Source organism: Vigna umbellata, chromosome 4, assembly GCF_029865625.1.
Source record: "Vigna umbellata cultivar VRB3 chromosome 4, Vumbellata_1.0, whole genome shotgun sequence".
Lineage (NCBI taxonomy): Eukaryota > Viridiplantae > Streptophyta > Magnoliopsida > Fabales > Fabaceae > Vigna > Vigna umbellata.
The window spans coordinates 28056854-28071185 of record NC_142168.1 but is presented as its reverse complement, the minus strand read 5'-3'; the positions used below and the strand labels follow the sequence as shown (position 1 = coordinate 28071185).

General features: G+C 32.7%; 2 protein-coding genes and 1 long non-coding RNA gene across 3 annotated transcripts; 2 read left to right on the top strand and 1 right to left on the bottom strand.

The window, feature by feature from the left end:
* Positions 1 to 642: 642 nt before the first annotated feature.
* Positions 643 to 2427, top strand: LOC148199765 (uncharacterized). The gene is made up of 5 exons (XM_088114465.1): positions 643 to 1079; positions 1153 to 1279; positions 1375 to 1653; positions 1740 to 1844; positions 1930 to 2427. Exons 1-5 carry the CDS (start codon positions 643 to 645, stop codon positions 2425 to 2427), a joined length of 1446 nt encoding a protein of 481 aa, XP_087970591.1.
* Positions 2428 to 7494: 5067 nt separating this feature from the next.
* LOC148199764 (uncharacterized) lies at positions 7495 to 9100 on the top strand. Its single transcript, XR_015785655.1, has 2 exons — positions 7495 to 7853; positions 8959 to 9100. It is a non-coding gene; the product is annotated as an uncharacterized LOC148199764 (long non-coding RNA).
* A 1385-nt stretch (positions 9101 to 10485) lies between these two features.
* Positions 10486 to 12522, bottom strand: LOC148199763 (putative UPF0481 protein At3g02645). Its single transcript, XM_088111862.1, has 2 exons — positions 11412 to 12522; positions 10486 to 11319 (listed from the first exon to the last, which is right to left on the bottom strand). The coding sequence occupies exons 1-2, from the start codon at positions 12193 to 12195 to the stop codon at positions 10508 to 10510; spliced, it is 1596 nt and encodes a 531-aa protein (XP_087967988.1). The 5' UTR covers positions 12196 to 12522; the 3' UTR covers positions 10486 to 10507.
* Positions 12523 to 14332: the final 1810 nt, after the last annotated feature.

Here is a 14332-nt window from a genome sequence, read left to right as displayed (position 1 = left end):
GATTGGACACATGGAAGAGAACCGTCTCTTTGAGATGTAAAGGCTGTTAGGGAAGAGAACCACGGTGGAAGATGTGAGTTGCAATCATAAGTAAATATCCTTTAAGCCAGGACTCGAATTTGAATATCCAAGGTGTGGAGAAGTACTGTATGGCTATTAAGATAGTGGAACTGCCGTCCTTTACTGAGAAGAGCCTGTGGGATGGATGACTAGGGCAGAAACATACTTTGGAGCAGTGCAAAATACTTTAGAAGTGCAGATCAAATTGATTATGAAGGGATTAACTATTAGTTGCTTAAATATTTTGAGAGAAACAGATGTTGTCACTTGGTGGAAATTAAGGATTCTAATTGCTATGTTTGGAGGAAGAAGGTTTGAGAACCCATATATGAGGAATTAGCAACCTTGAGATAATTAGAACCCATATATGCCACTTACCACCCCAATAGAAACCAACAAATCCCATAGCAGAAGCACCTTTCCTTTTCAAGGCTTCAATAATAGGTTTTGCAATTTCAATACATTTTCCCTGCACATTTAATAGGTAATATCATAATAACACAAAATGTTCTTTTCTTACTTTTCCTTTCCATTCAATTGTAAAAATAAATTGACCCCACAATTTGATTTTTGTTCAAGAATATGGCATCAGATGGTTGTGACCCTCCTATTCCACCTTCAGCAAAATCAGATAAGGAGAAGGGCAAGAAGAAATCTTATATGGTCAAGTTGTTAAACCGTTTCAATAACGTAAATGCTTCAAGTAGTCAGCCATCTACACCTACCTCTACCTCCACTGCTAGATTTGTTCCACCACCATTACAAGTTCCTGGTTTGACACCTACTCCACCACCAATTCCACCTTCGTTGGAAGTTCCTCCTTTCACACCTAGTTCACAACAATTTGCTGCTGATCAATGGAGATCACCCTCCCCCCATGTTGGTTCTAACCCAACAACTCCCACAAATATGCCATCACCATCTCCTATAGGGGATAACCCTCCACGTTCAAGTTCAGCAGCCAATGACTTTGAAGATGTTTCCAACAATCGTCCAATCATTACACCTATTGGAGGAGGGTAAGAAAACATCAATTTAATGTTCCAAGCATATACTGTATTATTCTAATATTTGACTTTTATTTTGGTATAGCTTTTATCCAACAAAAACAGCATCCAAAGCAATCACAGCCACCATCAAGGCACAGTTTGATGAGCCATGGGTGACATGGGGACAAATACCTCAGACACGAAGAGATGTTTTCTTTGAGCGTTTTAAGGTACACTTGTGTTCATTTACATTATGTACTACAGTTCATTTTAAATGTTAAGGTCCTCAATTATCTTATCCAATATTCATCTTTTTTGTCAACAGAGAAAGGTTTCATGGAGGTCTAACCATGAAGAAAAGGTGAAAAAAAATTTCCACACAAAAGCATCTCATAGATTATCTGAGATGTTTAAAAAAGCTCGAACAGAAGGAAAAAAACCTGATTGGATGGGGGATATTGTTTGGAATGGTCTTTTGGAGAAGTGGAACATGCCACTTTATAGACAAAAATGTGAAACGGCCAAAAAGAACAGGACATCTGACAAGGGTGGTTGTTTGCACACTGGGGGATCCATTAGCGTGCATGAGCATGCAATTCGTCTGGTACATATAAATTTATTTTTACATTTCTATACGGATAAACTTTAAAAATATTTGATGTTAACAACTTACATCTTCTTTGCTTGCAGTCACAGGAGCTTGGTCGGTCAGTGCATGTTGATGAAATATTTCAGCAGACACATATTCGAGCATCAACAGGAGAATTTGTCGATGAAAGGTCTAGGCGGACACATGTTAGTTTCTACTAACTTATTCTTTATTAGGTTATATAATTCTTAGGTCTATCTATTTAACGATAATCATGTATTCATTTAACAGGAAGAGTTTGAAGCCAGATTTTCTCAAATAAGATCTGAGACAGCATCCGTTGGGGCTTCAACATGTGCTCCCCTAGACCTTGCAGATGAGGAAAGATTGAGGAACCAATGTTGGTTGGATGTTGCTGGTGGAAGGTACAAGGGACGCGTATACGGCATTGGAAATGTCAGTGCTCAAGATGACTGTGTCGATAGTTACATACAACAGACACAGGCATCTTCTTCTCAGCAACCGATTGCAGAGGACATTCTTAACCTCCACACACGAGTATCAACCCATGATGACCAACTTCGACAGATGAACTCTCAATTGCAAGGCTTTATTGGTGTCATGATGCAGTATCTTCCACCTCCTGCAGCCGCAATTGCACAACAATTTCTTCAATCCCAGAATCAGCCACAAGCTAATGTTCAACCACAACAACCACAACAACCACAACAACCACAGCAACCAACAACAGATCAACCACAAGATGATACTGTTTATGGAGATTACTAGTTATGTTTTTAGAAGTAGGACATGTGTATGACTCACACTTATTCCCTCAATGACTTTTTTCATGTTATTTGAACTTATTATGATTAACAATTATGTAAACTTTCTTGTTATGATTAATGTGAAATGCATGTTTGTAGGTTTTAAAGACTTAATTTATTTATCAAATTTGTGAATGGATATAATATCCAGGTCTTGTGAATTGTCTGTGTGGTATGGGCAGGTCTTGTAAATTGTCTCTTTTTGGATGTTGGATGACCAGGTCTGCTATTCAAGTCCAGCTGTATGTAATTTATATACGGAATATCCGTATATAAATTATATACGGATAATCCGTATATAAGTTATATACGGATATTCCGTATATAAGTTATATACGGATATTCCGTATATAATTTACATACGGATAATCCGTATATAATTTATATACGGATATTCCGTATATAAGTTACATACGGATTATCCGTATGTAATCTTATCTACGCCCTTTTTATATACGGATTTTTGACCGTATATAATCCGTATATAACACCACTTTTTATACGGATTTTCGATGTTATATACTGATTTCGGCCGTATATAAATGCGATTTTTCTTGTAGTGAGAGTCCAGGCTTGACAATATCACCCCGTGAGGAGGAGAGGAAAGAATCGCGGCGGACGGGGTTGGAAGTGGTTTCATTGCTGTCAGAAAATTCGGCCGCAGCGGCGAAGATGAAGGCGGAAGCCCTCTCCGATGAGGATTTCCCGTGTTTACCAACAAAAGAGACGGTGAAACTGGATATTGTTCCGAAGCGTCACGGTCCCTGCAACAATCTTCAACACGTTCTTGAATAATTGGATCGTGACATTGTTGTTTCCTCCAAATGGAAGGAATAACTGGGACGATGTCGAGATTAAAAGAGGCAGTGAAAGAAGTTTTCTCTCATGGCCTTTTTCATCATGTGCTTATTTTGGAGTTTTTAAGTCGTTCGTCTTAACTGAAATGTCCTCGTAAGCATCCAAGTTTAGTCCATCATTAATAGAAAAAGGTGAAGCTTTGTCTTCTAAATTATGCAGAAAATTGTATGGATAATTTTGGTGAATATCCCTGATCTTGGACCAATATGAGATCTCTGGTGACTGGAATGATATAAAAACTTTAGAGGAAGGATACTCTGGAATAGTATAAACAAAACAATTATAAATAGATATACTGAACAGGAGACGCAATTAAGGGCCGAACGGTATGATTAGATGTAAGGAACAATAGATGTAATTAAAGGCCGAACTGTCCAAATTAATATCGAACGATAGGGAGTTAGTAAAATATGTATGTGATGTGTAGAGTTTGTATGACTCAGATGAATGGTTTTAAGCATATGATGAATCTGTGATTTTGTTAATGAATTGAAGTTATGGATTTTTTTATAATCTGAAAATGACCATTAACTCACAGAAGGAAACACGTGATGAGATGTTTAACTTCTATGGAAAAACATAAGTAACGTTATGCGACGAAAAGTTTTTTCTTTTCATTCACAGTGATACGCATTAATCTAAAAAGAATAAATTCAATATAATATATATTTTATAACGAAAATCTTATTCATAGTTTGAGAAGAAAGTGTTTATCTTTTCAAGGGCTTTCCTCCAAAAACTGAGGGGACCTCTGACACGTGTCTCATTGGCGGAATTTGACAAGTGCTCATCGTTTAACGAAATTTCCTAGTGTTGATCCGAAGTAATGATATTGAGACCGAGGGCACGTTTGGTTTCTCGTGGTTTCATGGGAATGCTGCTCGGTCCCACGGTGTGCGCACTAATGCCGAAATGACCTTTAACGTCACCCCATAGACATCCGTCCTCAACAGTCCCAACGTAAATAATTGACCGGTGGCATATCTGTAAATAAGTGAAATTATCGACGTCTGTTGTGGGGGGGACGAACGTCTATAATATTATAGACGTCCGGGCCCCAACCAAGGACGTCTAAGAGGTTGGACAATCACCTCTTCAACTCCCCTCTATCAGCCCCTTAAACGTCCGTTGTGGAGGGGACGGACGTCTATAATTATATAGACGTCTGTCCCCCATATCGGACGTTTCGGGTGCTGACGGGGGTTGAAGAGTTAATTGTCTTCAGCACCTTAAACGTCCGTTGGGGGGTGACAGACGTTTATATAATTATAGACGTCCGTCCCCCCATATCGGACGTTTCGGGTGCTAACAAGGTGGTTGAAGAATTAATTGTCTTCAGCCCCTTAAACGTCTGTTGTAGAGGGGGCCAGACGTCTATAATACTATATACGTCTAGCCCCCTCCACAACGGACGTTTAAGGGGCTGATAGAGGGGAGTTGAAGAGATGATTGTCCAGCCTCTTAGACGTCCCCCCCCCCACAAAGGACGTCGAGAGTTTCACTTATTTAGATGACAGCACCCTTTTCCTCTCTTCCTTACCGGGAGGGCAATCTTATGGCTAGATTTACCGAGAGGCTTCGAGTTAGCGAAGCGCTGTAGTAGCGCTGGCCGAAGCCCTATGTGCTAAAATGCTGAGCCAAGGACGCTCCGCCTTATCTATAGAAGCAGTCAACCGAGTGCACAAACGGACGTCTTGCAGTGCACAAACGAACGTCCAACCCCAGCCCTACCACAAAACAATTCAGGAGGTGGTCGTCGAGGGACGTCTGACGGGCACGCGGGACGTCTACGTGGACGTCCGAGGTGTACACCGGACGTCTGGATAGGCGTCGGGCCTGACACATCGGACGTCTATATACACGTTCGATGTGGACCCTCGACGTCTATATACAGGTCCGATGTGGACCCTCGACGTCTGAGTAACGTCACCCACAAAGACGTCGGGAGAAGGTCGGACGTCAAAAGGCCAAAAGAACGGACATCTAAAGCCCTTTCTGCACTAGTGGCGCCAAAATGTTTCGGCAGGATTTAGAACCCTAATCCAAAACATTCAAAGTTGTCCATTCCGATGTTCAGTTGTATTTTCTTCTCTCTTCTCCTTGTCCAAGTCGCGAGGGAGGGTGCCTGCAAAAGACACTCCGACGCTCAAGTCAGTGACCTCGCGTAGTAATCTTGTAATCAAGATCAGTTATCATAGCTCTAAGTTCAGCTCAAGTTTTTCGTACCCTTTGCTAGACAAATATTTATAAATTATAATGAGCTTACCGTTAGGTGTGACTCGTTAACCACTATGACAATATTAATTGTCAATAAATGACAATTATTTTCATTAACTTCCCGACAGTTATTACTATTAATTACTTTAACGGCTTTTTTTACCGATCGATTCCTTGACCTAGGAGGTATCATCGGTCGGCCGATTCTTCTACACTTTTATCGTTCGATCGACTATGAGCCTAGAATAACAATGAGAATGTTAGATCAAATATATTAGGGAATTTAAATGGAATGACTTTAATCAACAATAACTTACATTTTCTATAACTACAAAAATTATGAAATGTTATTTTTTTTAACAATTAATAATTTTGTTTAACCTTATATAATTTTCTTTAATGGTAATTAAAATACTTTATTATAAGAATAAAACTGAATACATTTAAATTATTTTATAAAATAATAAAATGAAACCAATTGAATAAAATTTATCGTATGATAGGGTTTATCCGGTCGTCATAAATTGAACGGTCTACAACACACGAAAAATCTAATCAATTTAAAAGTCATTATATATAAAATATCAGTCCAAGTCAAATTAGTATTCCGAAAACAAAGTTCACATGTGTCATTGGCATTGGCATGTGTATGTGCTGCCACTGTTTTGTTTTCTTGACATATTTTTCTTTTATATATTTACCCTAAAAGAAATTATAATTATTGAAAAATGAAGTGTCAAACTAAATACAATATTGTTACTTTGAATACTATCTCATAAAAATGTAAATAAGAAACATCTTGTGATGATGTTTTACATCGATACATCATCGTGTCTATATACAAATAGAAAGAATATTTATAAATATTATATTTAAGGTTTAGCATTGTATAAAACAATTTTTATTTTAATCAATTAAAATTCTCAAAGTACCAAATTTTATATATTTTTCTATTTTAAAATTAAATGACACAAAATTAAAATTATTCTTTCTGAAAATATTTTTTTTATTGATGGAGATTCTGGGATTAAAAATGCTTTTTTTTTTAACTTTATTTTTTTATTCTTTGATTCAAACCTTTAGTTTTAGAAACTCATAATAATCGCTTTTTGTAATTCTTTTCTAAGTTGTATTTAAAATTTTCGAGTTAACTTGTTCATCTTTTGTAATTTTTCTAATGTTTTAATCTTTGACTAGGGTGTCAAGAGTTTTGGTTGTGATACATGATTTAATAAGTGGTGGTAGAAGATTTTATAGAATAATCTTGTAGAGTGCATTATATTTTTCAAAATTTTTGTAAAATTAAAATATATAAAGGATTTGTCTAATCAAAGAACTTAAGTAAATGGGTGTATCTCTTATGAGAGTGAGTGAGTATAAATTTATGTGCATCATTCTCTCTCATTCTCTTTTTCTATTCATTTTACCTCTAATAATGCATATTATACATGTCATAAACAATATATTCTAAAATATCTTTTAATTAATTTGTTGTGGTAGTCATCAATCAATTCAATTATATGACTGTTCAATTCATCCACTTTTCTCGAATTTAGTCTTATAATTCAAACAATTGATAAAAAAAAATAAGTGTTTGAAAGTTATTCAAGTTGATGATTGAAAATCTTATATAGATAAAAGATAAGGTGAATTTAGAGTATACGTAAGTATAAACTTTATCTTTCAAGTTAATTTTAGAGTTAAAAATTTAAAATTTATTTCTTAATATTGATAAATATTTTCAAAAATAAAATACAACTTTATTGAAGGTGCCTGGACATCTATATTTTGTAAGGTCAATTATTAGTTTTTAAAATTAGGCTTAATAGTCTATTTTATTTTCAGTTTTTCTAAATATTATAAAAATTTAAAAAGTTTATTGCAGAGTATATTTTATTCATTTAAAAATATTATAAAAACCACCCCAAAAGGTATTCCTCACTATTTCTGAAAACAAAAACTTATGAGTAGCTTTATTGGGTTCCCATAAGGGTTAAGCGGGGAAGGATGAAGAACTTATACTAGTTTAAAGAAATTTGATCTCTTCGGGGAAAGCCATAGAGGGAGCGGCTGAAGAAGAATGGAGTGATGATCTGTTTCAGTTGTTCATTGGGTCGTCCAAGTTTGTGTAACAGATGGAACAGTGAAAGAGACTGTTGCATGGAACAGTGAAAGAGACTGTTGCACCGAACAGTAAAGGACACTTAAACCGAACGATCGAGGACCTCTGCACCGAACGGTAGAATACTGATGCACCAAACGATAGAGTAACGGGTGAAGAAACGGCTGCACCGAAAGGTAGAAGACGCAAAGGTACACCTTGTTGATATAAAAAATAGTAAATTCTAAAAGTTAATTCGTATTCACACCTATCTTATCTAAATTAATGTTTATAACTCATACATAAATTACTTTTTCTTTTAAAAATAAATAATAAGAAAATCTTGAAAATTCTGTTCACCATGCAAAATATGTGGTGTAGTCAAATACTATTATCTGGCACATAATTAATGCTATGAACAGTGTCAATCACACAGTAGCATATATTACACGAAAGTATTAATACAGTTTGATACTGCCATTAATAAATCTAGTGACAGATTCAGTACTCCTATTATGAGTTTGTTGAATTAGTTTTTTTATTTCTTTAAAATGTCATTATCCTGTAAAATATAATATATTGCTTTCTTGTCTGTGTTTTTTGACTAACCTTAAAGTAAGTTTCTTAGACATTGTTTCCAAATTGGTGTTGCATATGAGGCATGAAAATTTTGGTCTTTTATTGATTTATTTAAAGATTGTTCTTACTCTCAAAATATTCATGTTCTTATGTTTTTGTTATTACTTCCAAAATCTGTGTTTTTCTTTATTCAATCACGCAATTTTTGAATTACATTTTAGTGTTTTTTTTTCAGGACACAAAAACAAGGTTTGTGTACTGGAATAGTATAATTAAAAGTTAAGGGTTTTTTGTTTGAATTTTAGTTTGATTAATTTGTTCGGTTGATAAAGATAAAGTGTTTTGTGGTTCTTATGCTTATGTTCTTACTCCCAAAATTTGTGTTTATTTTTTATTATGTAATTTTTGGATTATATTTCAGTGTTATCTTTCTTACCAGATAGAAAAATGAGAAAAATGGTAAATATTATTGTTAAGTTAATTTATTAAAAGTTTTATATCCACTAGAAATAAACTCAATTTATAATATATATATATATATATATATATATATATATATATATATAAAAGTAGGTGTAATTCTCACTTTATAAATTACTTTTATAATTGTAAGATTGAATTAAACTTAAAATTTATTTCTTAATACAATTCTATATTTTTGTTTGTGTATTTCATAAATGACTTTTATTTTTTTTATGTTTTATTCATTTTTATTTTTATTTTTATTTGTTTTCTCAGGTTACGTATGAATAATAAAAGGGTGAGGTTTGTGTCCAAAACTTTAGGAATATGAAACTTAAAGTATATGATAACATTTAAATTTCTTTGTACTCATTATTCTGAAATTTAAAGGATATGATAACACTTATATTTCTTTGTACTCATTATTTAATTCATTTAAATTTGTATGTATTTTAGTTTATTTTATCTAAAATTTGTATGCATTTAAACTTTTGGGAGCTATTTGGTTTTTAAATTATTTTTAGTTGTGTTATTATTACATTTTTAATCGTTTGGTACATTGTTATGTTTCATGAATTTTGATGATTTCTTAATAATCATTGGACCCTTTGAAACAAATTCGATGATGATTGTGATTAAATACAATGAAGTATTATTCTTATTTATATATATATATATATATATATATATATATATATATAAAGATAAAAATATAATAAATGTATAAACGAAAAGTGTACACGTATATTGTCTTAAGTGAAGTCAATTTATAATTTGTCTTTTCTCCCACCCACATGAAATTCTTATCGCCCACTTGTTTCACACTTTTATCACCCAAACCTAACACAATGTTAATTTTCTTTCTCTCATATTTTCTCTATTGCCTTTATCTTGTTATACCTAACTCCCTTTCCATCCCAATCATATCCACCCATCTCCTACACCATTCTTATCACAACAAATTTAAAAGTTTTTTTTTTATATTTTTGTCATTACAGACAATTTAAAATCTCAAACTACACTCCATCAATTCAATTTCAAAATCAATTTAAAAACAATTGTCATATTAATTTACAAAACTAAAACCGCTTTATCTATTTACAAATTTCACACACAACTTCGTGAGATCATCTTATAGCCCAAAAGTTTGATTACAGTTTTTTTATTTTAACTATTTTTTTTTTTAATTTATGTACTAGAAAGAGAGGTAAAACTGTATCGGTATATATTAACTATTTAATTATAATGTCATATCAATCTGATTCTTTATATTTACTTTTCTGAAAATTTAATTACATATGATAACATAATATATATGTTAGTATATTTTAAGAACCCTAAATACTTATCTTTTAGTTGTATACACGCATATCAGTTATAAATTGTCTACATAACATAATCTTTAACATAAATTCTTAGCGTAATAGCTAAACTCAGACTTGAGGAGTATACGAAAGAGAGAAATATATATCATATAATTGATGGTTTCAGTTGGATAACTCATCAAACATTCATAATAACATCCTAAGAAAAAAATATTTGAACACAGATGTTTTAACAACAATTTAATATAAAATATATGTCATTTTGGTTATTAATTTATTATATTTGTTGTTATAATATATCTAAACTTAATGAAAAATTAATAGGTGTGCTGTATTAAAATATTATGAAAAAAACTGTGTTAAAACGTACATTGTCAATATTCTATGAAGGTATTGTCCAACATTCTATGAAGGTCTTACTTGAGCTGTACTTTTTATTTTGCAGAAACATGATACACTCCCAGCAAGCTCTAGCAAAAGTAGAAAAGAAAATGACAACATCATTGGGGTGCAAAATACCTATGACAATCATAAGCTACGCAAAACGTTTCAATGGCCGTCATGGCCAAGAGAACAAAGGTGGCAAAAAGTGTGAAGAACTTCCACGATCTGTACACATAATCCGTTGAGGCCTTGAAGAAGTTGACCTTCCTCTTATCATGGTAGTACTTGTTCACTTTATTGATAGTCTCATCTAACTTGTGTGTTTTGGTGGGTCCAATGGATTTGCTCATTCCGTTGAATAGTTCCTCAGTTTCTTCCACAGTGAGAGTGCTACCTGACTCTATGATTCCTGCCTTCATCAGCAGCTTCACATCCTCCACAGTGTCTACGATTCCTCTCATAAGTTCTGTGTACCTCGTGAAGATGAGAAAGTCTGGTTGGGTCAAGGCCTCGTAAGCCACAAGGTTTCTCATTATCACTTCAGAGTTCACGTCCAGTTTCACCACAGGGAGGTAAAATATGCCCTTAGTTTCGTCAAATTCAATGGCCATGTTGCCACCTTCCACAGGTTTGAAACAGACCCCGACTGAATGAAGTTCACGCACACAAGGAATGTTGATAATCATAGGAGCTACATCTTCTTCTTCTTCTTCTTCAGAAAGTTTTGGATGAGATGAAAGAGTATCAAGTTGAGAGGAAACTTTTAGCACTGGATCTAGGTGTCGTTTAACGGGTTTCACAAAAGGAATATTCACGTCCTTCAGCTTGTTCAAAGAGTCTACTGTCCATGTTAATACACCTTTAACTTTCTTAAAGGAAATTGCTATGGCTTCATAATTTGAGCTTTTCTGGACTGCAGCAGAAGTACCTGTGGTAGAGTCAATATTACCACGAAGGTTATTAATAGAGACCACGATAATTTTGAATCGTCTTATATTTTCTCTATTATCCCACACATACCTTCGCCTTGTTCAGGTATCGGTGTTTCAGCCTTTACGGCGTGAGAGACAACCAAATGGAACATGAGATCCAAGACATGGTGATGCTTTGATACAGCTTCAGAGCAAGTGATGGTGTGAGTAAACTTAAGAGGAGAGTGTTGATGACAGAATGACAAGAGCATCGAACCCAAGTACTCTTGAACAGAATGAGCAGGTTCGGAGCTTTCAAACTGCAAGATCTTCAACAACGAGTAGGTTGGAATTTGGTTCTCCACCATGAGGATGTCCCTTATGGTGGCATCCCTAGCTAGCTTCACACCAGATAACTGAAGTGGGTCTTCTATTCCCATCATGAAAGAGCCAGATAGTTTCTCATTGAGATAGTTGTGGTAGAAATTCAACAAGAACAAAGCATCAATGGCCATGGAGTATAACAAGTTTTCATCTTTGAGGTCCAAGTATTTGTGGTAACTAGCACGGATGAAGGTTGCTGTGTGGCGGAATTCTTCGACTACTTGTTTAAGGTCGTGTTTGTTGAAGTGGTCCAGAACCGCTTTGGCAGCAAAAAGCTTGAACCTTTCCATGGGATAGAGCTCAGGGCGAAAGTGGGTGTATGGACCAATGGCTATAAGTTGGGGAGAAAATGCTTCTGGTTTGGCAGAGCTCAAAGATTTGGGAACATGGTATATGCAAACAGGTATTTTTTTCAAGATTGAGTTGTGGGTTTCACTCACCATTTGATTGATTCGGATGACCCAATGGTCTTGGTCGGATTCTGAACTGAAGATTGATTGAGAGGCCATCTGGGATTTTGCTTAATTTGGGTGATGATATGCAATACGTTTTGGTGTGTATCATTGCTTAATTCTTCTCGGCTTCTTCTTTATGAAATGGTATTTATACAGTTTCTTCATAACTATTATGAAGTAGAAAGATGATAAAGAAAAAGAAAGAAGTTTGTGAAAGAATGATTATTGAAGGTGATATCAGAAAATACTAAAATTATGAAAAAGTGTAGTTTGAATAATTTAGAACTAGTTTTATACAAAAGTTAACTCATTCTAAATATCTGGTAATGGATGAACAACACACTTGTTTCTACTCTTACTCTCCCTCCCACTCTTTTATTTTACAATCTATGCCAAATAAATATATTCTCAGCCCAATATTTTTAATAATTACAAGGAAACTTTTGGTATTTTTACCTTGTTATTGCTTGCTTTTTTTTTTCTTATTTCCACGTTATTTTTCAACATAAAATACTAAGAAGGAAGGGACCTTTAAAAAATGTTAAAATACTAAGTATAAAAAAGAATCAGATATTATAGTGGCAATAAATATGTTGGATCAAACTAATATGTCAATAATACATACCATATGACATATTTTATGTTTTTCTTTTGAAATAAATGTCTGATTTAAGTTGCAAGTATCTCTCATAAATTTAAGCATTTTTTTGATGTTATTGTTTTATTTTTATTAAATTATTATGTGTCTTGCTCTTTGATATTACCTTCAATAAAATAATGTGACCATCATTTTTATTTTTTCATTTTCAATTAATTGTCCAACTTGTTTTTTTTAATATTTTTAAATACATCAGTCAACTTACTATTGGAAGTTGATCGACAAATTTAAGAAGATTGACTACTATCACTACGTATAAGATTGAGTCTAAATGAGAAGTTATATTCAATATCCAATGTCAAATAGGTACCAGTCAAAATATTAATATTTATAAAAAAATAATAAATGTATAGCGAAGATGACTAATACATTGTAAATTGAAATATCAATAAATAAAAGTATTCTTATTGAAAACAAAGCAAAACCTACTGCTTTAATGAGTATAGTAAGTTATAAAATATCCATTGTTAGGACATGTCTTTTATTACTATTCAATTGAAGTAAATAATGGTGGAGTTATCATTATTTTTTTTTTGATAATGAATATATGTAAGTTGTTAAAAAAACAATCTGTTTATTTTTGCGGGATCTCAAAGAGAGTATGAAAATATAAAAACTCTTGATTTGAAATGAAAAAATAGATAGAAAAGTATAAACATTTGAAATATAATATTTAATTATATATATATATATATATATATATATATATATATATATATATATATATATATATATATAAATACGCAGATACCATAAAATATATAAATACATATACAGAAATATAAATATACAAATGGATACACACAAACAAGGTTTAGGGTATAATTTTCTTCGGCTTCTCAGTATCTGATATTTCTGTTCATGTTGCTTAAAAGTAATATATTACAATATAGTTATTTACTTAATAGAATATTTATCATGATAAAATCTTCCTAGATATGTATTTTATACATAAACATGTGTCATTCACATTCACATTTGTGTATAAATTACAATTCGCTTTAATGGAAACAATAATTCATTCCGATATACAATTCTATGAAATTTGCATATAACATACATATGCAAATCCAAAAAGTTAGGAAAAACTACAATAATTTAGACATTAAAGGATATATTTGTTTAGCCAAAAACAATACAAAATATCAGTTTATTAATAAGAAACCTATTAAAATCAGTATCAAATAATAAAACCAAAATTCAATTCATGAATGAGTTAGGAATCACAATTTTTAAAAAATATAATATAATAACTATAAATATATGCATGTGATTTCAATAACTACAGATTTATATGTTTCGAATCTGAGATATTAATTTTTTTTTATCTTCAGTAAACATACATATTTATTCAAAAGCTTGCTAATTATGAGAAGGGAAAAGAAATTAGTAGTATACAAGTAAAAAAATTAACTAAATAATAATTAAGGTAAGAATGCATTTATAATATTTTCTAATAAAACTCTTGTCCTTTACACCTCTTTAGAAATTTATATATATTTAATTTCAATTAAAATAAAAGGTTATTTGATT

Bases quoted from the DNA above. Each gene is read 5' to 3' on its own strand.
- LOC148199763 (XM_088111862.1), bottom strand. From the start codon at position 12,195: ATGGCCTCTCAATCAATCTTCAGTTCAGAATCCGACCAAGACCATTGG. The intron at 11,320-11,411 runs GTATGTGTGGGA...ACTCTACCACAG, and splicing joins GATACCTGAACAAGGCGAAG to GTACTTCTGCTGCAGTCCAG.
- LOC148199765 (XM_088114465.1), top strand. From the start codon at position 643: ATGGCATCAGATGGTTGTGACCCTCCTATTCCACCTTCAGCAAAATCA. The intron at 1,080-1,152 runs GTAAGAAAACAT...ATTTTGGTATAG, and splicing joins ATTACACCTATTGGAGGAGG to CTTTTATCCAACAAAAACAG. The intron at 1,280-1,374 runs GTACACTTGTGT...TTTTGTCAACAG, and splicing joins TTTTCTTTGAGCGTTTTAAG to AGAAAGGTTTCATGGAGGTC.